The sequence below is a fragment of the Loxodonta africana genome, chromosome 2 (genome assembly GCF_030014295.1).
Source record: "Loxodonta africana isolate mLoxAfr1 chromosome 2, mLoxAfr1.hap2, whole genome shotgun sequence".
NCBI classification, from domain to species: domain Eukaryota; kingdom Metazoa; phylum Chordata; class Mammalia; order Proboscidea; family Elephantidae; genus Loxodonta; species Loxodonta africana.
Window position 1 is genome coordinate 449,373 of NC_087343.1, and position 26,578 is coordinate 475,950.

Sequence of the window (26,578 nt, forward strand, 5' to 3'; positions counted from 1 at the left end):
CTTCCCTCTCTACCTACCCTGCTCCTCTCCTCACAGTCCTCCCCTTACACCCTCCACATAACTTCCTCCTTCTTACCCCTCCCTCCTCTCGTCTTCCTCCATCAACCACACAGTGGGGGTCTGTGCTGTGCAGACAGGATTAGAAGCAGGACCCTGTAGGGGAGGGAGGGAATGACAGCCCAGGAACACAGGACACTCACAAAAGAAACGCACAGGGCAGGGGCTTTGAGCTTCCTCTGCCTGGCTGACCAGGCTGCAAATGGAGGGAGCAGCCCCCACCCCGGGCCAGGTCAGCCTTTCTGCCCACACCCCCACAGTGTGAACCTGGACCCCACAGTGAAAGACCAGCAGGCCTGACTTCTCATCCCTCAGACAAGATTTGGAGTGTTGTGTGGCTTATTTCCCCGTAAAGGGCTGGGTGCCTGCCCACCAGAGGGCAGCCCTCCTGGCCTCCTGCCTATCCTTGCTCAGGCCAGTTGGCCTCACTCCAGTCTTGGCTTCCGGCTCAGGGCCATCACTTTTTCTTTATTATTTTAAACATGGAAGTAAAGAGCATAGTAAGCAGAGGTCCAGTAGTCAGATTTAACAAAGCTAACATTTTGGATACACATTCCTTAAGGAATTAACACTACAGGTACACTCGGAGCCACTGGTCTCCATCCCATCTCTCCCTCCCCAGAAGTGGTCCTGAAGCTGCGCCATTCCCTCCTGCTGTCATACCTTTACTACATCTCCATCTATGGCGATGCACACTGCTCTGTAGCTCATATAAGCAGAGTGGTGCTAGTTTTCAGGATTCTTTTCCATGCTCTTTATAGACTCATCCATGTTGATACAGGAATGCATGCGTCTGTGGTGTAGTGTTCCACAGGACTGGACCCCTGTATCCACACTCCTGCTGATGGACATGTGGGCAGTTTCCAAATCTTCTGTGCCCACTCAGCGCAGCCTGAACATGACCGCCCCCCCTGCTGGGTCCCTATGCTGGGTTCTGGGTGTACACCAAGACACGGCAATGGCCCATACATGCTGCCTAACCGTCCTCTAAAGTGGTTGTACCAGCTTGTCATCCTACAGCCCCAAAAGGGCTCTTGTTTACTCACATGTCACCAATACAGGGTATTAACATTTTAATTTTGGTCTTCTGAGGGGCAGAAATGGTAGGTAGTTGTGTCATATGCATTTCATTAATTCATCATTTGTTCATTCAACAATATTAGTATTTGTTTAGTTCCAGCTGAGTGGCAGGCTATGTGACAGTGCTGGGGACATCTTAGGGAACAAGGGAAGCAGAAATCAGTGCAGTTCCAGAGCTGACATCCTCATGGGTGTGTGTGTGGGGTGGGTGGGTGAAGGTGGGTAGGCAATTAACAGTGACCAAAACAACTATGTAAGTTCTATAATGCATTAGAAGGGGACCAGTGGAATACAAATAAGTGGAGCAACCTGTCATTCCCACTGGCACTCATGCCTTCGCATCTCCATCATTACTGGAGAGTGGTTTTACAGGGCGTTCAATGCAAAGCGAGACTGGGAAGGTGACATATAAGCCAGGACATGAACAAACAGTCTCAGCAGCAGGAGACCTGGAGGTGGGAGCTGGGGGCATGTTCTCAAAGCTGAGGACGCTGACAGTGGTTTCCCCTCAGTCCTATGAATGCTGTTGAGAAGACTGCTGTCATTCTAATTATCATTCCTTTGTAGATGCTAGGTTTTTTTAAGATTTTTGCTTTGTCTTTGATATAATGTTAGGAGATGGTGTGCTTCTTGAATCTTAAGTTTCGTATCTTTCATCAAATCTAGAAAATGTGCAGCCTTATCACTCTGATGAAACTCTCTAGTGCTTCTTCCCATCCTCTCAATTCTATCCTCTGGACTCTTGTTAAGAAGATGTTGAACCGTCCCCTCTAGACCCAATGCCTTTTAACTGTTCATATTTCTCAGTTCTTCAAAATGCTGCATTCTGGACAATTTCCTCAGATACGTCTTCTAGCCCATTCTCTCCTGTTTTGTGGGGGGTCTACTCCTGCTTTTTTAAGTGTTGGCTGACTCTCACTCAAAGTGGATTATTCCCATGTGTGTTTTATAATTTTTTATTGGGATAAAGTTTCTTCGGTGAGGGCAAGTTTCAAGTATTGTTGTCACTGTGTGCCACCAAGTTGATTCTGACACAAAGCAACCATATATGACACAGTAGAACTGCTCCCCAAGGTTTCCAAGGCTGTAATCTTTATAGGAGCAGATCGTCAGGTCTTTTTTCTCACAGAGATGCTGGTGGGTTCAGACCTCTGACTTTAGCAGCCGAGTGCATAATCATTGCACCACCAGAGCTCCTCTGTGCTCCTCTAGGAATGCTCTTATGTTTCCTCCTGTCAAGGTTGAGGAGTGTCCCTCTGGAAATGTTCCTGAGTTTGCTTCTGCCAAAGGATGACTTCTAGTTATAATCTCTAGACTGGAGAGTTTCTGGACCAACAAGTTTTTAAGATTTGAATTATTAAGTCCAAGCGAAGGCAGAATCATAGCTATGAGTTCTGGGGTTGGGGGATTTCTCACCCCCAGGATTCAGACAGGGCCAGGGAGCTTTCTGGTCATCTCCCAGTACCTGGGCAAAGTTGTTTTCGTTTCGCTTTGTTAAGGGTTGTTTTTTTTTTTTTCTGCTCCACTCTTTCACTGAGGAGCGGCCTATGGGGCTGCGGTCTCCGGTCCCGACGCTCACCCAGCCCGTAGAGCGCCTCTGCGGGCTGGACGCCGCACCCCTGCGAGGACTGCCCTCCTCAGGCCCTTCCGGCCGCGTCGCCGGAAGCGGAAGTTCCCCGCACTGCTCGCTGCTGGCAGGGAGGCAACGACCGGAGGAGGGTGAGACGCGGGGGCGACGGGGGCGCAAGGAGGGGCTTGGGCGGCTGGTGGTGTCGCCTGGGCCGGACCCCACCGACGCGCCTCGGTCCTCGGTCCGCTCGGCTCCGGCCCGACTCGCGGAGGAGGAGGCCGCGGTGGAGCCGGGCGAGACAGGCCGGGCGGTTGTGCGGAGCGGGGCGGGGCCGGCGGGGCCCGGAAGGATGTCCGCCAGGTGGACGCCTCAGGTGTTTGCGCCGCTGCGCTCGGGAAAGGCGGTTTGACAAGCACGAGGTGTGGCATTAGACCCGCACCTCCTCGTCTGTGATTTCAGAGTGCCCTTTCTGCCTTGTGGGCTGAAATCCCACTGAGGGGCCCCGGGGTGGTGGCAGCGTGCGGTGGCGTGTGTGCCTGTCCTCACCGAGGCCCCGGATGGTGGCAGTGTGCAGTACCATGTGTACATGCCCTCACTGAGGCCCCGGGGTGGTGGCAGTGTGAGGTACCGTGTGTGCGTGTCCTCACCGAGGCCCCGGATGGTGGCAGTGTGCGGTACCATGTGTACATGCCCTCACTGAGGCCCCGGGGTGGTGGCAGTGTGAGGTACCGTGTGTGCGTGTCCTCACCGAGGCCCCGGATGGTGGCAGTGTGCGGTACCATGTGTACATGCCCTCACTGAGGCCCCGGGGTGGTGGCAGTGTGCGGTACCGTCTGTACATGCCCTCACTGAGGCCCCGGCGTGGTGGCAGTGTGCGGTACCGTGTGTACATGCCCTCACTGAGGCCCCGGGGTGGTGGCAGTGTGCGGTACCGTGTGTACGTGCCCTCACTGAGGCCCCGGGGTGGTGGCAGTGTGTGGTACCGTGTGTACGTGCCCTCACTGAGGCCCCGGGGTGGTGGCAGTGTGTGGTACCGTGTGTGCCTGTCCTCACCGAGGCCCCGGGTGGTGGCAGTGTGCGGTACCGTGTGTGCCTGTCCTCACCGAGGCCCTGGGGTGGTGGCAGTGTGCGGTACCGTGTGTACATGCCCTCACTGAGGCCCCGGGGTGGTGGCAGTGTGTGGTACCGTGTGTACGTGCCCTCACTGAGGCCCCGGGGTGGTGGCAGTGTGTGGTACCGTGTGTACGTGCCCTCACTGAGGCCCCGGGGTGGTGGCAGTGTGTGGTACCGTGTGTGCCTGTCCTCACCGAGGCCCCGGGTGGTGGCAGTGTGCGGTACCGTGTGTGCCTGTCCTCACCGAGGCCCTGGGGTGGTGGTAGTGTGTGGTACCGTGTGTGCCTGTCCTCAGCGAGGCCCCGGGTGGTGGCAGTTGTGGTACCGTGTGTGCCTGTCCTCACCGAGGCCCCGGGGTGGTGGCAGTGTGAAGTACCATGTGTGCATGCCCTCTCTGAGGCCCCGGGGTGGTGGTAGTGTGAGGTACCATGTGTTCGTGTCCTCACCGAGGCCCTGGGGTGGTGGCAGTGTGTGGTACCTTGTGTGCGTGCCCTCACTGAGAGCCCCGGGTGGTGGCAGTGTGTGGTACTGTGTGTGCGTGCCCTCACTGAGAGCCCCGGGTAGTGGCAGTGTGTGGTACCATGTGTGCCTGTCCTCACCGAGGCCCCGGGGTGGTGGCAGTGTGCGGTACCGTGTGTGCCTGTCCTCACCGAGGCCCCGGGTGGTGGCAGTGTGCGGTACCGTGTGTGCCTGTCCTCACCGAGGCCCCGGGTGGTGGCAGTTGTGGTACCGTGTGTGCCTGTCCTCACCGAGGCCCCGGGGTGGTGGCAGTGTGCGGTACCATGTGTGCGTGCCCTCTTGAGGCCCCAGGGTGGTGGCGGTGTGAGTTACCATGTGTACGTGCCCTCACTGAGGCCCCGGGGTGGTGGCAGTGTGCGGTACTGTGTGTGCCTGTCCTCACTGAGGAGTCCTGAGGTGGTGGGAGTGTGTGATACTGTGTGTACATATCCTCACTGAGGAGTCCTGAGATGATGGGAGTGTGTGATATTGTGTGTACACGTCCTCACTGAGGAGTCCTGAGGTGATGGGTGTGTGTGGTACTGTGTGTACATGTCCTCACTGAGGATCCTGAGGTGATGGGAGTGTATGATACCGTATGTACGTGTCCTCACTGAGGATCTGAAGGTGAGGGGAGCGTGTGATACTGTGTGTACATGTCCTCATTGAGGATCCTGAGGTGACAGGAGTGTGTGATACTGTGTGTACATATCCTCACTAAGGAGTCCTAGGGTGATGGGAGTGTGTGATACTGTGTGTACGTGTCCTCACTGAGGAGTCCTGAGGTGATGGGAGCGTGTTATACTGTGTGTACATGTCCTCACTGAGGATCCTGAGGTGACGGGTGTGTGTGGTACTGTGTGTACGTGTCCTCACTGAGGAGTCCTGAGGTGATGAGAGTGTGTGGTACTGTGTGTACGTGTCCTCACTGAGGATCTGAAGGTGATGGGAGCGTGTGATACTGTGTGTACACATCCTCACTGAGGAGTCCTGAGGTGATGGGTGTGTGTGGTACTGTGTGTACATGTCCTCACTGAGGATCCTGAGGTGATGGAAGTGTGTGATACCGTATGTACGTGTCCTCACTGAGGATCTGAAGGTGAGGGGAGCGTGTGATACTGTGTGTACATGTCCTCATTGAGGATCCTGAGGTGACAGGAGTGTGTGATACTGTGTGTACATATCCTCACTAAGGAGTCCTAGGGTGATGGGAGTGTGTGATACTGTGTGTACGTGTCCTCACTGAGGAGTCCTGAGGTGATGGGAGCATGTTATACTGTGTGTACATGTCCTCACTGAGGATCCTGAGGTGACAGGTGTGTGTGGTACTGTGTGTACGTGTCCTCACTGAGGAGTCCTGAGGTGATGAGAGTGTGTGATACTGTGTGTACATATCCTCACTGAGGAGTCCTGAGGTGATGGGAGTGTGTGGTACTGTGTGTACATATCCTCACTGAGGAGTCCTGAGGTGATGGGAGTGGGTGGTACCACATATACATGTCTTCACTGAGGGGCCCCTGAGTGATCTGTGTATGTGGTACCGTGCTTATGTGTCCTCACTGAGGTTTCCTGAGGTGGTGGTGTGTGGTACAAGTGTATAAGTACAGTGCGTACGTGTCCTCTCTTAGGCAGCGTGTGGTACCTGTGTGCTTATGACCTTACTAAGTGGTCCTGGGGGCTGCCACACTGGCTTGGCCAAGAGTGGTGTCCAGGCTCCAAAAATGAGGTATCAAGGAAGCTGCCCTCTCTGGGGAACAGACGTGTCTTAGAGACTGATCTCTGTTGTGATGAGTCGACTGGGTTCCACATCACACGTTTTCCATGTGTTTACATTTCCCATGACTGTAAAATGCTGCTGCTTCTTTACTTAAAGCTAGTGTTTCTCCCGTATTTGAGTTCTCAAGGTTCGTATTTCTTGTTGAGGAGTTTATAATCCTACTTTGGCTTTCTTTTAGATTTACTAGGTTAATGATTTTTTCAGTCTCCTGACAGGTGCATAATGATCTACTATTTGGGGAGAGGTAAGTTTTGTATCTAACATTTCCACCTTTCTAATGCATTTCTCTACTTCCCCTGTATACACAGGAAACCTCTAGTATGACAGGGAAGGGGGTTTTGCCTGCTTTTTGACTATGGAGGAGACAGACCGGGAAGCTGTTGCGACAGCGGTCCAGAGGGTAGCTGGGATGCTCCAGCGCCCTGACCAACTGGACAAAGTGGAGCAGTATCGCCGAAGAGAGGCTCGGAAAAAGGCCTCTGTGGAGGCCAGATTGAAGGTATGAAAGCAGAGTAATCAAGTCCCTTTCTGCTCCATTCCTGGGCAGACAGAGGCAGAAATCTTGAATTTCAGATTTCTTTACTGAATGATTCATTTTTGTGCACTTAACATTGTTATTATAACTGTTGAATTGGGCTTTGTAGTGATATGGAGAGGTGAAGCTGAAATTTACCTTTACGTAGCAAATTCTTTCCAACAATTTATCACCAGTTAGTAGATTTACAAAGGTGACATTGGGAATACTGAAAATACCAAACCAACCCCATTTTGAAGCATGCCCAGAACCTTCAGGAATATTTATCCTTTTAGATGACAATAGAGTGACAGCAGCCATTCTTACCTGTTCATTAGATGCTTTTCTGCAGAGCTTCACTGGAGCACACAGTGTGTGCTCATCTCAGCGGACACTAGGGGCTTCCTGTGTGCCAGGTGCTCTGCTGGGCCTGGTAGGGAGGAGGAGTAGCTGGAGCATTGTTTAAGTGTGTGAGAGGGAGATAGGGAAGAAAGTCATACTTCTCCGAGACAGTTTATGATTTGGATTGGCTTTCCGTTTAGTATGAAGAGATAAGATTTTACTAAAATATGCAAGTCCAGTATAGCAATGAAGTGTTAAAACCGTGTCCTGCTGTAGTTGATGGCCTTAGGTACTTGAAAATGCCTTTGAGGACATTAATTCTCACATTAATATGGCATTGAATTAATCTCTAAACTTGATCCAGGTATGAGCAGGCTTCATGAGATAGGATAAGAGTCATTTAATTGTATAAACAAGTCACCCAGTGACCCCACTGGACTAATTTGGGGCAGCAATCTATGTATTACTTTAAAGAATACTTTGAACCATTACAGTTTTAGCCTTCTTCTATCTGTTCTAGAAACTTGTGGGATTAACTTAACATCATCAGTAGTGACTTAGAAGCTTTGGGTAGTCTCTTATAATCGTTGATAAATGTTTCCAAATGCAGCGTAGGCTCCCGGGTGAGGTGCTCCTGGCTTTGACTGTGGTGCCCGTCCCTCTCCTGCCCACCCCCCCCCCCGCCCCAGCCCTGTCTTCTCCTCTGGCTCGCACAGTGACACAGTGATGGGAAAGGGGCTCCCTCCGAGTGCCTCACATGCCCCCATTCTACTACCCAGTGGGGGGCGTGTTGTCGTCGAGCAGAGTAAGCTCCCGGCTGAACAGTAGAAGGCTATCCCCTCAAAAGCTGATCAGAAAGTTCTGACAGTTTTCTCTGTTGGGAAGCTAGGGATTCCACGGGGCGTATGTGAATTCCTTCTAGAGATGGTACTTAAGAGGCCTTCTCGGGCCCAAGAAGTGTGCGAGGGCATGTCAGCACTGTCAGGCTGAAGGGCAGGAGAGGACTGCCTGTGGTGTTTCAACAAAGCTTCACACACACAGTTGTGCCATTTTGAGACAGCAGTGAAAACAAAAAAGGAAGAAACGAAGAAGAGATGCTTAAACCTTTTTGGTTTTTATTCTTTTTTTTTCCCTGGGGTTTGACTGCTTCTGCTGCTCAAATATCTCTTTTCTTAATTGAACTTCTGAGGGGAAAGTGTTTTACCAGGAGGAAGCACGTTGCTGCTACTTTCTGCCTCACCATGGTGTCTCCCCAGGCTGCGATCCAGTCCCAGCTGGACGGAGTGCGCACAGGCCTGAGCCAGCTGCACAACGCGCTCAATGACGTAAAGGACATCCAGCAGTCCCTGGCGGATGTTAGCCAGGACTGGAGGCAGAGCATCAACACCATTGAGAGCCTCCGGGACGTGAAGGATGCCGTGGTGCAGCACAGCCAGCTCGCTGCCGCTGTGGAGAACCTCAAGAACATCTTTTCAGGTCTGGCCGCACCACGGGTCCACACAGCGTCCCCTCCTGTCTCGTGCCTGCTGCCCCTCGACCCCTCCCTGCATGAGTGGCTGATGGGGAGGCGGTGCAGGGTTCTCATGTGATGTGCTCTGGAGACCTGCCTCAGAGAGGAGGGTAGGGCCAGTTCTTCTGCCCAGCCACCTGCTTTGTTGGACATTGGTGGAAATAGTCATTTGAGCAGTGAGGCCAGAGGGATGCCTGCAGCTTGGTGTTTGTAGGACGGAGGCCAGAGGAGAGCCAAGTTGAAGCTGCATGGGCTGAATCCCCTGGGGTGTTTCTCTGCTGCAGTCTTCCTGCTGGATAACAGAACAGCTGGGTGAACCCTACCACGTACGGGAGACTAAGAAAGCAGTCCCACACGTTCCTAAAGGGCCCACGCCTTGTGGGCAGGAGGAGCGGTGATTGCAGGGAGGGGTGTCCAGGTCGGGGGGAGTCCCCATCACGGTGGGAGTTGCACTTGGTGGCTGGGCGGAGACGCCTTTGAAGCCTCTCCCCATGTAGCCTCTCCCCATGTAGCCTGTCATGTGAGGAGTACATGGTCCCCTTGCCCGGACAAGGTCAGCTGTCCCCCAGATTTCTATTCAGGCCATCGCTGTCAGCATCTGTAGGCTCCCCACACACCGTATACGTTAGCGGGGCTCCTTGTCTGGCTCCGAGACGGAGTTCCTGGGTGGGTTGTCTACCTGCCACCTCTCCTCCCCCCATCCCTGCATCTGTCTTCTCAGCTGGTTTTGTGTCCTGAAACGCATCTGTGTCCCATTTGCTATGCACTCTCCCTCCTGCAACAGCAATCCCATGTCCCCTCCTCCACGCTGGGTGGTTTCACCACCGTACTCGAAGCTCCTGTTGGTGGCATGGAGGCCAAACAACGTGGCTTGCGAGGCCATGGTCCTCCCATCTATCCCGTGGACCCTCAGCCCAGTGGCCTTGCACCCTTCTGGCTGTGCCTTGGGACCTGTGTCCTAGGCAGTGCCTGGTGGGTGCTCACCCCTGTGCACTGGTGGTGCCCTGCAGTTGGGCTAGGTCCTTGTCCCACTTTTCCCATGGATCCCCCAGATGCACATGGGAGCTGGCTGTAGGTGCTTGAAAGGCTCTGCTGGACTGGCTGCTTCCTGGGTGCCCCGTATGTTTCTCCTCTGTAACGCCCACAGAGCTGCCCAGGCCGTTCCCCATCTTATACTTGCCTGTTGGCTTGCAGTCTCCCTCCCAGTCTTGTAAAGCCAGGGACCAGAGTGTGCCCATGGCAGGTGAAGCTGGCCCTCTCCCTTTTCACCAAACGGGCCGATGCCGTGTCGGTGTTTGTTGCTGAGGCAGACTTTTACTGGCGATCTGAGGGGCTTGAGTCCCTCCGGATGTCTTTCGTCGCCTGTAGTTCACTAATGCGCACATTCTGCCGGTGTGACTTAACGTGCATCCTTGTCCTCCCCCAGTGCCAGAGATCGTCAGGGAGACAGAGGACTTGATCGAGCAGGGGGAGCTGCTGCAGGCACACCGGAAGCTGATGGACCTGGAGTGCTCGCGGGATGACCTGATGTATGAGCAGTACCGCATGGACAGCCGGAACACACATGACATGACGCTCATCCAGGGCTACTTCGGAAGCATGCAGCGCCTCTCAGAGGAGCTGGCCAAGCAGCTGTGGATGGTGCTGCAGCGGTCCCTGGTCACTGTCCGCCGAGACCCCACCCTGCTGGTCTCTGTTGTTCGCATCATTGAACGGGAGGAGAAGATCGACAGGCGCATGCTTGACCGAAGCAAGCAGACGGGCTTCATCCCGCCCGGGAGGCCCAAAAAGTGGAAGGAGAAGATGTTTGCCATCCTGGACAGAACTGTGACCACGCGGATTGAGGGCACACAGGCCGACACCAGGGAGTCTGACAAAATGTGGCTGGTCCGTCACCTGGAGATCATTCGCAAGTACGTGCTGGACGACCTCATTGTGGCGAAAAACTTGATGGTGCAGTGTTTCCCTCCCCATTATGACATCCTCAGAAACCTCCTGGACATGTACCACCAGGCCCTCAGCACGCGGATGCAGGACCTGGCCTCAGAAGACCTGGAGGCAAACGAAATTGTGAGCCTCTTGACTTGGGTCCTGAACACCTACACGAGGTAGGGCCCACTGTGTTTCAGCGTCTTCTCTCACGTAGCGTCCGTGTGTGGACGGCTGTGTTTCAGCGTCCTCTCTCACGTAGCGTCCGTGTGTGGACGGCTGTGTTTCAGAATCTTCTCTCACGTAGCATCTGTGTGTGGACGGCTGTGTTTCAGCGTCTTTTACGTAGCATCTGCGTGTGAACGACTGTGTTTCAGCGTCTTCTCTCACGTAGCATCTGTTTGTGGACGGCTGTGTTTCAGCGTCTTCTCTCACGTAGCGTCTGTGTGTGGACAGCTGTGTTTCAGCGTCTTCTCTCACGTAGCATCTGTGTGTGGACGGCTGTGTTTCAGCGTCTTCTCTTACGTAACGTCTGTGTGTGGATGGCTGTGTTTCAGCGTCTTCTTTTACGTAGCGTCTGTGTGTGGACGGCTATGTTTCAGAGTCTTCTCTCACGTAGCATCTGTTTGTGGACGGCTGTGTTTCAGCGTCTTCTCTCACGTAGCATCTGTGTGTGGACGGCTGTGTTTCAGCGTCTTTTACGTAGCATCTGTGTGTGGACCGCTGTGTTCCAGAGTCTTCTCTTACGTAGCGTCTGTGTGTGGACAGCTGTGTTTCAGCATCTTCTCTTACGTAGCGTCTGTGTGTGGACAGCTGTGTTTCAGAGTCTTCTCTTATGTAGCGTCTGTGTGTGGAGATAGTTTGATTCTGTGTGCATTGTGTTCGTAGCATTTTAATTAGATGCAGGGTGGGTGTTCGGGATTGTTCTCTGGCCTGTGACCCGTTTTGGGAAGTGCTTCCGTGGTCACAGCAGGTCCCTGAGTGCAGCTGAGCTTTTTTGTGGGGTTGTGTACCACACCTAGTGTGTGTGTATGTAGTCTGTTCATCTGTGGGAAACTTCCCACGGTCACAGTGGGGTGTGAGCGTGGCCGAACTCTTGTGGGGTTGTGGCATGACACTCAGTGTGCCTGTTCATGGTCTGTCCATCTGTCTGTGGGAAGGCCTTACTCTTGTGGCCATAGCAGGTGTCTGAGCATGGCTGAGCTCTTGTGGGGTCAGTCCCAGGGACCAGTGTTGGTTCAGCACCATGGTGAGCGGCACAGCATCAGGCTTGTTCCCTGGTAACAGCAGCCTGTTGAGCCTTTGCTGTGCCTCAATTGCTACCCTGCACGGTAACGCTGCGGGCAAGTGAGTAAAGACCCCCTCTACAAGTGCAGACCCTGGGGACCTGCCTGGGGCTGCGGCTGGGGAGAGGCTGCCAGCTCCCCTCCCTGCGTCCGGACGCACCACGTCACAGGGATGCCAGGTTTCAGAAGGCCTTCCAGCCCCTTTTGAGTTTTAGTGAGGCTCTAGGCCATGCAGGGGAATGAGGTCCACACTGTCACCACTAGTTTGAGGTTCGAAGGATGAGGTGGTGGCACGTTTTAGAATTCTTAGGATCAGCCAGCTGAGGTGAAGTATTTTAATTTTGTGTGGTTTCGTGGATGGGAAACATTAAGTGCTGTACTGGAAATTCTTTTATTTATCTTGTTACAAATGTAGGAGAACTAATTAAGCCTCTTCTTTTAGGAGTGAGGGTTGTTTTTTTTGTGTGTGTTTTCTGCTTTCTGGCTTTTTTTGTGGTAATCCCTGGTTATAGTAGAGGATTTGAAAGTGTCAGTACAGAAAAACATAAAGAGTAGGACACTGTTGCACAAGATGGTGACCGTAGTGGTGGCTGACACTTTCACGGCGTGTCCTGTGCCAGTGTGGATCTCATGCTTCCTTAGCTGGGTTAGTCCCCACGCTGCCCCCAGGGAGCATCCTGACCCTCCCCACCCTCTAGGTGAGAACGTTGAGACACCAGGAGGACAAGTACACGCAGCTGGCATGGGGTGGGGCTGAGAGCAGGTCCCAGCCAGGCCAGCCCGCCGTGGTTCTCCTGTCCCCACTGTGGGCTGAGAGCAGGTCCCAGCCAGGCCAGCCCGCCGTGGTTCTCCTGTCCCCACTGTGGGCTGAGAGCAGGTCCCAGCCAGGCCAGCCTGCCGTGGTTCTCCTGTCCCCACTGTGGGCTGAGGGCAGGTCCCAGCCAGGCCAGCCCGCTGTGGTTCTCCTGTCCCCACTGTGGGCTGAGAGCAGGTCCCAGCCAGGCCAGCCTGCCGTGGTTCTCCTGTCCCCACTGTAGGCTGAGGGCAGGTCCCAGCCAGTCCAGCCCGCCACGGTTCTCCTGTCCCCACTAGGGGCTGAGAGCGGGCCCTGGCTGCTGGCCCATGGTGTTCTGACCTGCCATGGGCGTCTGTATCACGTGCACAGTTTGAATCTGAATTTTGTGTCTCACTCACCCATAGGAAGCTTTTTGCTGTCGTAGGACAATCTGTGCCTTGCAGCCACATGCACCCTCTTGTGCTGGCTTTCTGTGGGAGTACTGACCTGCCTGCTGTGTCCCTGAAGGCCCGCAGACACCCTGAGACAGGAACACGTACACATGGGTTGAGGCACCTGGGCGAGATGACCTAAGTTGGATAAGTAGTCCTCTGATACCTGCAGGTGTTCGTGAAATACTTTTCCCAGGAAGATCTCAGTTTCTTCCAGGTCGTGGACCAGCTGTTAATATTATCCAGTGCCGTCTTCCTGAGAACAGATCTAGGGATTGTAGCCCGAGACGTGTGTTTTCTAGGTGATTGAACCTTAGACAAGATCTAGCTGCGTGTGCGGGCGTCAGCTGCTTTTTATGAAAACCACACCTTCCTTAAGTGCAGCGTGCTGAGTAGAGGCGTCTCACTCAGTTTTCACTGTAGGTGTCTCTGCTCTAGCCACTTTCTGCTGCAGAGATGAATAACACTAAGCTGTATTCCTAAGTTAGTGGGCCCTGTGGTGCAGTGATTAAAGCGCTTGGGTGCTAACCAAAAGGTCAGTGATTTGAACCCACTGGCGACACCATGAGAGAAAGATGTGACAGTCTGCGTCCATAAAGATTACAACCTTGCAAACCCTATGGGGCAGTTCTTCTCTGTCCTGTAGGGTCGTTGTGGCTTGGGACTTGACAGCAGTGGATTTGGTGTGGATTTGGTTCCTGAGTTACAGCACCCACTCACGATTCTCTCATTTTTTGTGATTCTCATTATTAAAAACATTTATTGTACACCTACCGTCTGCCAGGCACTGGTAAACAGGACAGATCTTGCTCTCCTGGAGTGTCCCCTTGGGTCTGAGCTGCCAGACACCAGGAAGGAGACATGCTGGGAGAAGGGGCCAAGGCTGAAGGACTTACCTGAGCACGTGAGGCGGAGAAGCTGAGGTGGAGCCGGCGTCCTCATCTCCCCATGGGTGTGGTGGGAATCGTGGTCTCCAGAGCCATTGGGCATTTGTGTGTCGAAAGAAATAGTAGCATTTCCTTAAGGGTTTTCTCTCGTGTCCACTTGTAACCTCCCAACCTCACTTCCGGTTTTTGATGCAGTACAGAGATGATGGGAAACTTGGACCTGGCCCCGGAAGTGGACACCGACGCTCTGGGGCCCCTGCTGTCCCCACATGTGGTCTCCGAGCTGCTTGGCACATATATGTCGACGCTCACTGTGAGTATAGCTGGCTCATGCTGGTTTGGAGTGGGGAGCTCCATCTGGGACTAGGTTTCCAGATGCCGGCAGACAAAGGGCGGATGAGAAGTCTGCCTCGATGCTGGGTTCCTGGGCTGTGTGGGCTCAGATGCCCTGACTGTTTCCAGGATACATGACCAGTTAGGTGAGGAGAGCACCTGTTGTTGGCCTGGCCTGAGAGTCTGGGGTGTGTCAGTCCATAGATGCAGAGACCCCCCAGACTGGAGGAGGCCCCTGGGTGGGAGGAGGCCCCTCAGGCCAGAGGAGACTCCCTGGGTGGGAGGAGTCACCTCAGGCCAGAGGAGACCCCCAGGCGAGAGGAACCCCCCGCCCAGGACCAGAGGAGCGGGCCTCTTCTCCCCATTAGGTGGCAAGGCCTGGACGGCCTGGGGTGGAAGCTTGGCCAGGCTCTCACCTCTGATTAGGGGCCTGGCAGGACTCTGAGTGATCCCACAGCCACCAGGCTCCCCGTGTCGAACAACAGGCAGGGCCAGCTCTGTAGGGAAGGGTGTACCCAAACACCGAGACAGCCTTATTGAAAATGCTGAGGCTGTCCCTGGGAGATGGGGAGAGAGTGCTTTTGTGCCACTGTTGGGCTGTGCGGGGACAAGGGCTCACTGCGTCTGCCCTTCAGCAAGCCAGTGGTCTGGCCAGATGCTGCTGCCACCCACGACACAGCACCCACAGCCGTACCTTGCCCCCAGTGCAGCACGCACCCATGATTTTCTAGTGGCCTGCCCTTTATCTTTAAAATCGGGGTTCTCACTGAGTGGCTTTGCTCTAGCATCAGCAGAGGGTGGTAGGGGCCCCACCACCCGTCGAGGAGCCTCCGAGAGACAAGCAGTTGCCTCTCTGGTTGGGCGAGGACTCGGGGTCCCATGTCTCCTGTGGGTTCGAGTTCACTTCCTGCAGCCACACGCTGTTGGGGGTGGGGGGCATCTTTGCTTCAAAAGACGTTCCTTCTTCTCTTCCTGTCTCCTGATGCTAATCTCACCTTCCACAGTCAAACATCATTGCCTGGCTGCGGAAAGCACTAGAGACAGACCGGAAGGACTGGGTCAAGGAGACTGAGCCTGAGGCCGACCAGGACGGCTACTACCAGACCACGCTTCCCGCCATTGTCTTCCAGGTGCGGTGCTACCGTCACAGGGCCTGTGGCTCGTGGTTGGGCTTGTGGGGTTTACAGACCAACACCCATGTCTTGACCTTTGTTCCTGGAGCACAGTAAGGATACAGAGAACCCTTCTGTCGTCTAAGCTCTTCATCTGTCTCTGGAGATGGAGGAGCTGAGGCTCATACTTGACACGTAATCTTGCCTGAGGTCACCTAAGACTACTTTTCCTCATCTTTGTGAATTTGAAGTAGAACCTAATTACATGTCATTTTACCTGTGGCTTTCAACTTGGGAGTTGGCTTGGTAGGTGTTCCTAATGTTATAAACAGCCAAGGTTGTCTTCAGCCAACCACGGGTTGGGTCTAATCTGGTGAGTTTAGGGAAGTCTTTTAGCACTTTAAAATTAATTTCCTGAATGTTAGTCATCATGCTGGGTGTGAGACCATAGTTCATCCTTTATGTTAATTGCCTTTTTAATGCCCCACAACCTACTTGTGTCCATCACATTTTCTTTTAAATAACCGGTGGTAGGTGAATAAGAAACGAGATGGGCCACATCACAACAGACCCAACTGAAATTAAAAGAATCATATCAGATTATTACGAAAAATTGTGTACTCTAACAAATTTGCAAACCTAGAAGAAATGGATGAATTCCTGGAAAAACACTACCTACCTAAACTAACACAATCAGAAGTAGAACAACTAAATAGACCCATAACAAAAAAAGAGATTGAAATGGTAATCAAAAAACTCCCAACAGAATAAAGCCCTGGCCCGGACGGCTTCACTGCAGAGTTCTACCAAACTTTCAAAGAGTTAACACCACTACTACTAAAGGTATTTCAAAGCATAGAAAATGATGGAACACTACCTAACTCATTCTATGAAGCCACCATTTCCCTGATACCAAAACCAGGTAAAGACATCACAAAAAAAGAAAATTACAGACCTATATCTCTCATGAACATAGATGCAAAAATTCTCAACAAAATTCTAGCCAATAGAATTCAACAACATATCAAAAAAATAGTCCACCATGACCAAGTGTGATTTATACCAGGTATGCAAGGCTGGTTTAATATTAGAAAAGCCATTAATGTAATCCACCATATAAATAAAACAAAAGACAAAAACCACATGATCTTATCAATTGATGCAGAAAAGGCATTCAACAAAGTCCAACACCCATTTATGATAAAAACTCTCACCAAAATAGGAATTGAAGGAAAATTCCTCAACATTAAATAAAGGGCATCTATGCAAAGCCAACAGCCAACATCACTCTAAATGGAAAGAGCCTGAAAGCATTTCCCTTGAGAATGGGAACCAGACATGGATGCCCTTTGTCACCGCTCTTATTCAACATTGTGCTGGAAGTCCTAGCCAGAGCAATTAGGCTAGACAAAGAAATAAAGGGCATCCGGATTGGCACGGAGGAAGTAAAATTATCTCTATTTGCAGATGACATGATCTTATACACAGAAAACCCTAAGGAATCCTCCAGAAAACCACTGAAACTAATAGAAGAGTTTGGCAGAGTCTCAGGTTATAAGATAAACATACAAAAATCACTTGCATTCCTCTACATCAACAAAAAGAACATCGAAGAGGAAATAACCAAATCAATACCATTCACAGTAGCCCCCAAGAAGATAAAATACTTAGGAATAAATCTTACCAAGAATGTAAAAGACCTATGCAAAGAAAACTACAAAGCTCTACTACAAGAAATTCAAAAGGACATACTTAAGTGGAAAAACATACCTTGCTCATGCATAGAAAGACTTAACATAGTAAAAATGTCTATTCTACCAAAAGCCATCTATACATACAATACACTTCCGATCCAAATTCCAATGTCATTTTTTAATGTGATAGAGAAACAAATCACCAACTTCATATGGAAGGGAAAGAAGCCTCGGATAAGCAAAGCATTACTGAAAAAGAAGAAGAAAGTGGGAGGCCTCACTCTACCTGATTTCAGAACCTATTATACAGCCACAGTAGTCAAAACAGCCTGGTATTGGTACAACAACAGACACATAGACCAGTGGAACAGAATTGAGAACCCAGATATAAATCTATCCACATATGAGCAGCTGATATTTGACACAGGCCCAGTGTCAGTTAATTGGGGAAGAGATAGTCTTTTTAACAAACGGTGCTGGCATAACTGGATATCCATTTGCAAAAAAATGAAACGGGACCCATACCTCACACCATGCACAAAAACTAACTCCAAGTGGATCAAAGACCTAAACATAAAGACCAGAACGATAAAGATCATGGAAGAAAAAATAGGGACAACGTTAGGAGCCCTAATACAAGGCCTAAACAGAATACAAAACATTACCAAAAATGACGAAGAGAAACCAGATAACTGGGAGCTCCTAAAAATCAAACACCTATGCTCATCTAAAGACTTCACCAAAAGAGTAAAAAGACCACCTACAGACTGGGAAAAAATTTTCAGCTATGACATCTCCGACCAGCGCCTGATCTCTAAAATCTATATGATTCTGTCAAAACTCGACCACAAAAAGACAAACAACCCAATCAAGAAGTGGGCAAAGGATATGAACACACGCTTCACTAAAGAAGATACTCAGGCAGCTAACAGATACATGAGAAAATGCTCTCGATCATTAGCCATTAGAGAAATGCAAATTAAAACTATAATGAGATTCCATCTCACTCCAACAAGGCTGGCATTAATCCAAAAAACACAAAATAATAAATGTTGGAGAGGCTGCGGAGAGATTGGAACTCTTACACATTGCTGGTGGGAATGTAAAATGGTACAACCACTTTGGAAATCTATCTGGCGTTATCTTAAACAGTTAGAAATAGAACTACCATACAACCCAGAAATCCCACTCCTCGGAATATACCCTAGAGAAATAAGAGCCTTCACACGAACAGATATATGCACCCCCATGTTTATTGCAGCTCTGTTTACAATAGCAAAAAGCTGGAAGCAACCAAGGTGTCCATCAACGGATTAATGGTTAAATAAATTGTGGTATATTCACACAATGGAATACTATGCATCGATAAAGAACAGTGAGGAATCTGTGAAACATTTCATAACATGGAAGAACCTGGAAGGCATTATGCTGAGCGAAATTAGTCAGAGACAAAAGGACAAATATTGTATAAGACCACTATTATAAGATCTTGAGAAATAGTATAAACTGAGAAGAACACATTTGTGGTTACGAGGGGGGGACGGAGGGAGGGTGGGAGAGGGTTTTTTACTGATTAGTTAGCAGATAACAACTACTTTAGGTGAAGGGAAGGACAATACTCAATACATGGAAGGTCAGCTCAACTGGACTGGACCAAAAGCAAAGAAGTTTCCAGGATAAACTGAATGCTTCAAAGGTCAGCGGAGCAAGGGCGAGGGTTTGGGGACCATGGTTTAAGGGGACTTCTAAGTCATTTGGCAAAATAATTCTATTATGAAAACATTCTGCATCCCACTTTGAAATGTGGCGTCTGGGGTCTTAAATGCTAACAAGCGGCCACCTGGATGCATCAATGGGTCTCAACCCACCTGGATCAAAGGAGAATGAAGAACAAGAACACCAAGGTCACACGACAACTATGAGCCCAAGAGACAGAAAGGGCCACGTGAACCAGAATCTTACATCATCCTGAGACCAGAAGAACTAGTTGGTGCCCGGCCACAACTGATGACTGCCCTGACAGGGAGCACAACAGAGAACCCCTGAGGGAGCAGGAGATCAGTGGGATGCAGACCCCAAATTCTCACAAAAAGACCGTACTTAATGGTCTGACTGAGACTAGAGGAATCCTGGCGGTCATGGTCCCCAAACCTTCTGTTGGCCCAGGACAGGAACCATTCCCGACGACAACTGAGCAGACATGGAAGGGACTGGACAATGGGTTGGAGAGAGATGCTGAGGAAGAGTGAGCTACTTGTATCAGGTGGACACTTGAGACTGTGTTGGCATCTCCTGTCTGGAGGGGAGATAGGGTAGAGAGGGTTAGAAACTGGCCAAATGGTCACGAAAGGAGAAACTGGAAGGGCTGACTCATTAGGGGGAGAGCAAGTGGGAATATGGAGTAAGGTGTATATAAGCTTATATGTGACAGACTGACTTGATTTGTAAACGTTCACTTGAAGCTCAATAAAAATTAAAAAAAAAAAACTGGTAGTAGGAACAACTGAGTGGCGTTAGAGTATTTACTTCAGACTCTGTCTACTGAAATAAGTATTTCGGCGTCAGCCAGGCAGCAGTTAGGTTCTCTCATGATGATGCGTTAATAATGACAAGTTGGCCCTCTTTCTCTCCTTTGCTTTTGGAAGCTCGCTTTATTCTTGTGACGTTCCGCATGTGATGACCTGGAGCGAGCTGCACCTCCCTCACTCTCCTCTCTCCCCCTCCAGCCCCAGCCTGCCAGCTCTCATTCACAAAAAGGGGAGCTTTTTCCACATTACAAGGGGCTTGAACACCAGTGGACTTGAGTTACTTTTCAGGAGCATGCTGAGAGGTCAGGACATCTGAGTTAGAGCCTGGCCTCTGGCCCTGACAAGTGACTCCCATCACCTGACTTCTCTGGGCTTCCCCCTACTTTCCTGTCGGCCTCAGGCCACTGAACTCCACCAGGTATGAAAATACGATTTGCCCCTTTTATAGAGACTAGCCAGTCTGTATACACTTAGTAAATGATTCACTTGGTTTTTGACCTGGTGAGAAAGTTGGCTTCTTTTTTTTAAACTACTTTGTTATTTTTCAAGTGGTTTTGTTTTTCTCTGGAGTTGGACTGTCCTACCTACTGTTTAGCAGATGGAGTTTTTTTATCATAGGGAGCCTGCATCCTCAGTGTACTCATGTGAGTTTATGTAAGAATTCATAAATTTTCCAATTTTTAGATGTTCGAACAGAATCTTCAAGTTGCTGCTCAGATAAGTGAAGATTTGAAAACAAAGGTACTGGTTTTGTGTCTTCAGCAAATGAATTCTTTCTTAAATAGGTATGTATTTTGCCAATGTGCTATTTTAGAAAGCATGCGTGTTTAAAAATTAGAAAGTTGTTGATCCTACTATGCCTGTTTTCAAAAACACAGTCCTGGGGATTCCCTCTACGTTGCTGTCCTTGTTAATTAGAAGCCCTGTAAGGGGAAGCAGGCCTGCTTCTCTGCGTTGCAGCGCTCCCTCTGAGACCCCAGATCTGATACACGGGCAGTCGGGCAGTCTGAAGCGATGTGATCAGCACAGCTGGTGGGTGGAGTCAGGGCTTCTCATTTGGACACACTGCCTTTTTTGTTATCTGCACTTCCCTGGGTGGTTGGTTTGCCTTTTTGAGAGAACTAGATGTTACAAATTAGTTTGCTCATCATGAAACCTTATTTATAAAGCTTATTAATACCACTTTCCAAAAGAGTCCAACAGAAGTCTGTATTTCTGTTTTCACCCGCGTTTAATCTGGAGGTATTATTTCAGCTGTTTTGATAAGCATGGCCAAGTGATGCCCGTGTTACGTTCTGAACACCTCAGTGCTGCCCTTGGTAACATGTCTAACGGGGATCATGTTTCTTAGATACAAAGAGGAGGCGCAATTGTACAAAGAGGAACACCTGAGGAACCGGCAGCACCCACACTGCTATGTCCAGTACATGATCGCAATCATCAACAACTGCCAGACCTTTAAGTGAGTCATTGCAATGGAGATTGTGACGAAGGAGCAGGAGGAAAGGGTGTGAGCACCAGCAGTTTTACTGAACGGCAACTGTTTTGTTACAGAGAGTCCATAGTCAGCTTAAAAAAGAAGTATTTGAAAAGCGACACAGAAGAGGGCATGTCTGTAAGTCAGCCCAGCATGGACGTGGTTCTGGACACCATTGCCAAGGAAGGCTGCAGCAGTCTGCTGGAAGAGGTCTTCCTGGACCTGGAGGTAGGCTACTGGGGCCTGGAGGAAGGCCGCCTGGGCTGGAGGTGGGCCACTGGGGCCTGGAGGAAGGCCGCCTGGGCTGGAGGTGGGCCACTGGGGCCTGGAGGAAGGCCGCCTGGGCTGGAGGTGGGCCACTGGGGCCTGGAGGAAGGGTGCCTGGGCCGGAGGTGGGCCACTGGGGCCTGGAGGAAGGCCGCCTGGGCTGGAGGTGGGCCACTGGGGCCTGGAGGAAGGCCGCCTGGGCTGGAGGTGGGCCACTGGGGCCTGGAGGAAGGCCGCCTGGGCTGGAGATGGGCCACTGGGGCCTGGAGGAAGGCCTCCTGGGCTGGAGGTGGGCTACTGGGGCCTGGAGGAAGGGTGCCTGGGCTGGAGGTGGGCTACTGGGGCCTGGAGGAAGGGTGTCTGGGCTGGAGGTGGGCTGTTGGGGCCTGAAGGAAGGGTGCCTGGGCTGGAGGTGGGCTACTGGGGCCTGGAGGTAGGCTGTGTGGGCTGCTCCCTCCCTTTCTGGACTCAGCACTGCCTAATTTTCTCTTCTGCCCTGGGGACATATGCTGCTGTGTGTCTATTGGCTGTCTGGTTAGCTGAGCCGCACACGTGCAGCGCCTGTGGGTCGTCTGGTTGGCTGAGTCACACACGTGAAGCGTCTGGGTGGTCTGGTCAGCTGAGTCGCACATTTGCAGCATCTGGGTTTTCTGGTCAGCTGAGTCACACACGTGCAGCATCTGTAGGTTGTCTGGTTGGCTGAGTCACACACGTGCAGCATTTGTGGGTTGTCTGGTTGGCTGAGTCACATGCAGTGTCTGTGGGTGTCTGGATGGCTGAGCTGCACACCTACAGCATCTGTGGGTGGTCTGGTTGACTGAGTTGCACACATGCATCATCTGTGGGTGGTCTGGTTGACTGAATCACACATGTGCAGTGTCTGTGGGTTGTCTGGTTGAGCGAACCGCACATGTGCAGCATCTTGTGAGTTGTCTGGTTGGCTCAGTCACACACTTGCAGCATCTTTGGGTTGTCTGGTTGGCTGAGCCGCACCTGTGCAGCGTCTGTGGATTGTCTGGTTGGCTGAGCCACACACGTGCAACATCTGTGGGCTGTCTGGTTGACTGAGTCACACACGTGCAGCGTCTATAGGTTGTCTGGTTGGGTGAACCACACACATGCAGTGTCTGTAGGTGGTCTGGTTGACAGAGCCGCACACGTGCAGCGTCTGTGGTCTATGGAGGTAGCCCACTTTTAGCATGCGCTGTATCTTTGTCCAGTCAGTGGTTTGAGGCCGTCTCATGCACAATTGGATAGCAACCCTAGCAGATATTAAAACATCAAACTGCCTAGTGGATTACAAAACAGAGAGAAGGGTGTAGAGAGAAAGTTGTAGAAAGAAGATTGATCATACCCACCAGCACGTTTGTGATAGCAAAACCAAAGTGAGAGCCCAGGTGCACGTGTGCACACATGCAAACAAAAACCATTAACGAAATGAATTTAGCATTGTGTCAAAGGCATAACGTACCATGAATAAAACAAAAAAAAGTTGCCGTTGAGTCATTTCTGACTCGTGCTGATCCCAGGTGTGTCAGAGTGGAACTGCTCTGTGGCGTTTTCCAGCTGAGTGGCCCACGTGTGTCAGAGTGGAACTGCTCCGTAGCATTTTCTAGCGGTGACCTTTTGCAAGCAGGTTGTCAGGCCTTTCTTCTGAGGTGCCTCTGAGTGTAGTCAAACTGCCAGCCAACCTTTTGGTTAGTATCCCCACACTTAACCATCTGCGCCACCCAGGAACTTCTTACTGTGAACAAGTAGGGTTTATTTCAGAAATGCAGGGATGGTTCAGCATTATTTAAAGATGTTGGCAGAAATCAGAATATATTTAAAAAAAAAAAATACTATGATGATAGGCATTTGGTGAAATTCAACAGCTATCCCTGGTGAACCTCTTTGATAAACTGACTGGAAGGCCTCCTCACGTGGTGGTGACTGTGTCCAGAACCCTGGTACACCTTGCTGAGGGCGGCTCCCTGTGGAGACTAGTACAGACCAGAGGCCTGCTGTCACCATGCAAGTCAGCGCACAGGCCAGCCAGCAGTTTAAGTTGCAGAAGACTTGCTGGAAATCTAGGAAAGGAAGAGAAAAGCGTGTGCCATTGTGTGGTGGTACATGTTCAAAATGTGTGACAGCAAGTGAAAAGCATTGGAACTAATAAAATTTAGAAAAGTGATAAGATAAATGTAAAAAAAAAAGATTGTTTTTGTTTACTGGCTGTCACCAGTTTGAAAGTGTAGTGTAAAAAGACCCGATGCCAGGACTTAAATTCTAGTAAAAACACCAGACTTAATGGTCTAACTGAGACTGGGGAGACCTCAGAAGACATGGCCCCAGACTGTTAGCCTAGAAACCATTCCCAAAGCCTCCTCTTCAGACAAAGATTAGACTGGACTATAAGACATAAAATGATACTCGTGAAGAGTGTGCTGCTTAGCTCAAGTAGATTCATGAAACTAAACGGGCAGCTCCTGTCCAGAAGTGAGATGAGAAGGCAAAAAGGGACAGGAGCTGGTAGAATGGACACAGGAAATCCGGAGCGGAAAAGACGAGTGTGCTGTCGCATTATAGGGAGAGTGAATAGGATGACATAACGATGTGTGTATAAATTTTTGTATGAGAAACTAACTTGAACTGTAAACTTTCACTTAAAGCACCATAAAATAAATAAACAAAAAGAAAGAAAAAGCCTCCATGCATGTCAGTAGCAAAAACACCAGGGACCGAGGAACAGACTAAGGAGACACGCCGAGAGATGCACGTGAGTGGAAGTCTCAGGAGTCAGCTGGGGATGCAGAGGCCGGGGAAACTCAGGCTGTAGAGCTGCCTGCTCTGCCCAGACGGTTCAGACGCTGAGCGTGGTTCTGCTCAGATCCCCCAGCCATCTTTCCAGGAGAGCCTGAAAGCTTTGTAAAGGTCATCTAAAGAATAAATGCATGAAAGAGGGTAAGAAATTTGGGGGCAGAGCCTTTATAGTTAGGGAGGGCGCGAGATGCTTGCTCTGCCGCATCTGAAGATGTCACGGAGATCTGCCGCCAGTGAGCCGCCGCGTGGTGCTGGGTCCGCAGAACTGGGTAGACGTCAGAAGCAGGGACTCATTTGGAGGGATTTTACGGACTGTGAAGATGGCATTCAAGTCAGTGTTAACGTGGTAGGTGGTGCCTAACCGTTGGCTGACCATCTGGGGAGAATTGCACTTCTAGGCCTGCGTCATGTTGTGCACAGAAGTAAATCTCAGGTGGTGTAAAGCTTTAAATGTGAAAAACTAATACACCACAAAATGCTAGGAGAAGATTGAATAATTTTTCACGTTCTCAGTGTTTTGCGCCATCAAGTGAATTCCAGCTCATAGCAACTTTGTAGAAGAGTAGAACTGCCTTAAAGGGTTTCCTAGACTTGAATCTTTATGAGAGCAGATGGCCAGGTCTTTCTCCTTCAAAGCCGCTGACCTTTTGGTTTGCAGTCCAGCGTTTAACCATTGTGCCACCAGGGCTCTTTACTCTCAGTATAGGAAAGGATTTTTTTTTTTTTAGTATGACACCAAAAGTAGAAATTATCCAAGAAAAGATTGACAGACATAAAACTTTAAATTTTTTGTTTAGCAAAACATGACTTTAATAAAATTGAGGGACATTGTCCAAATTGGAAGGGAGCATTTACAACATGTGCTAGGTAGAGGATTAGGATTCCACCAAGTGCTTAGAAACCAAGCGCAGTGAGAAGTTAGGGTGCCATATGTGGGGGAGAGTGAAGGGAGGACTCACCAGGCCCCCCCCGCCAAATTGAGGATGTTCTGAAAAGTACCATCAGGTCGCAGGAGGTGAAGGCAGGCTGGGGAAGCTTCCAAATGGTGCAGGGGTCCTGGCTGAGTCCTGCTGGAGACCTGGGAAGGGGGCTGCTGGGACGGGTGGCGGGGTTTGAACTGGAGGTGGACAGGGGGCAGTGCTGCGTCGTCCGGTGAATTTGATCTTTGTACTGTGGGCCCCTGCTCTATGGGGTGAAGAGACGTGACAGCAGCAGCTCTCTCTAAAACGTTTTAGAAAAAAACCACATGTGCATTGGAAAGTATCCCAAAATTTAAAACAGACACCATGGTAGAAAGATAGACAAAGGACACGAATGGACATTTCACAGAAAAAGAGATACAGATGTCCTACCTGTGAGGCAACACCCTGTCTTACTGGTCATCAGAGAAATACAGGTTAAAACTGCGTGACCTTCGTTGCCTAGCAGGCTGGCAGGGATTCAGCCCTTGGCACACCCAGCGTTGCCGAGAGCGTGAAAAAAGACGTCCTTTCTGTGTCCACGGCGCGGCTGAGCCGCTGTGCGGGCTCGGGGGGACGATTTGGAAGTAAGTGGCTGTCAGTTCCAGATGTGCTTGCCTTTTGACTGAGCGACTCCACTGTGGACTTTCTCCTGTAGAAATACACAAATTTCATTTCAGCATGTTGATATTCTTGTTTATAATCACAAAACATGAAAGCATGTTAAAAGCCCACCAGTTGAGAATGGAGTAAGTTGCGGTGTATCCATATGATGGGTACGTGTAGCTATTAAAAAAGAAATTTACACCGAAAAACCCAGACCTACTGCTGTCAAGTTGATTCTCATTCAGTGTCCTCACAGCGTTTCCCAGACTGTAAACCTGTGCAGAAGCAGACAGCCCCATCTTTCTCCTGTGTTGCTGCTGGTGGTTTCAAACTGCTGACCGTTTGATTAACAGTCATGGGCTTTAGCCACTGTGCCACCAAAGCTCCTTGAAATACACGTACACATGTATTTACATACCTAACAATGTTTGTGGTGAAGCAGATTACAGAATTTCATGTGTAGTATAAATCTCATATTTTAAAAGTGCGTACATGAAGATTTGTGTACTATTAGAATTTTTACGAGTAATTTTTACTTGGATAATGTGTTTCTGTTATGACCAGACAACCAGTAAAGACAGAACAAAAACAGACGCACAACTCCCCTCCAGAAGGCCATGACTGCTATTGAGGTGGTCAGAGGAGGTTCTCCCATGTTTATTTTTGTTTTTCAGCAACATCTTAACGAGTTGATGACCAAGAAGTGGCTCTTAGGGTCAAACGCTGTAGATATCATCTGTGTCACCGTGGAAGACTATTTCAACGACTTTGCCAAGATTAAAAAGCCATATAAAAAGGTAAGCGTGTGGGACGTCATCATACATTGCGAGTTCAGCAGCCATGCTACAGCCCATCAGATTTTGCTTATAGTTCGGAGTTATGTTACTTTTTTTGTGTGAGATTTTGGTAGTTGTTTTACTAACCCAGGGAAGGGAAACACACACGTTCACATTGGTTGAAGATAAAAGGCAGCCGCAGTGGGGCTTTTGAGTGAAGGTAATCCAGTCTCT

General features: G+C 50.3%; 1 protein-coding gene across 2 annotated transcripts in view; it reads left to right on the forward strand.

Moving 5' to 3' along the window:
- Positions 1 to 2,797: 2,797 nt before the first annotated feature.
- Positions 2,798 to 26,578, forward strand: part of EXOC3 (exocyst complex component 3) — a 30,890-nt gene continuing 7,109 nt past the window's right edge. For both annotated transcript variants that reach the window (XR_010318240.1, XM_023541941.2), the window contains exons 1-10: positions 2,798 to 2,856; positions 6,404 to 6,594; positions 8,208 to 8,427; positions 9,888 to 10,569; positions 13,986 to 14,103; positions 15,128 to 15,253; positions 20,142 to 20,242; positions 20,809 to 20,919; positions 21,012 to 21,162; positions 26,243 to 26,365. Coding sequence is in view for 1 of the 2 variants with exons in the window: in XM_023541941.2 (XP_023397709.2) it covers positions 6,451 to 6,594; positions 8,208 to 8,427; positions 9,888 to 10,569; positions 13,986 to 14,103; positions 15,128 to 15,253; positions 20,142 to 20,242; positions 20,809 to 20,919; positions 21,012 to 21,162; positions 26,243 to 26,365 (1,776 nt within the window). In the remaining variant the exon portion in view is untranslated. The remainder of the gene's footprint in view (positions 2,857 to 6,403; positions 6,595 to 8,207; positions 8,428 to 9,887; positions 10,570 to 13,985; positions 14,104 to 15,127; positions 15,254 to 20,141; positions 20,243 to 20,808; positions 20,920 to 21,011; positions 21,163 to 26,242; positions 26,366 to 26,578) is intronic.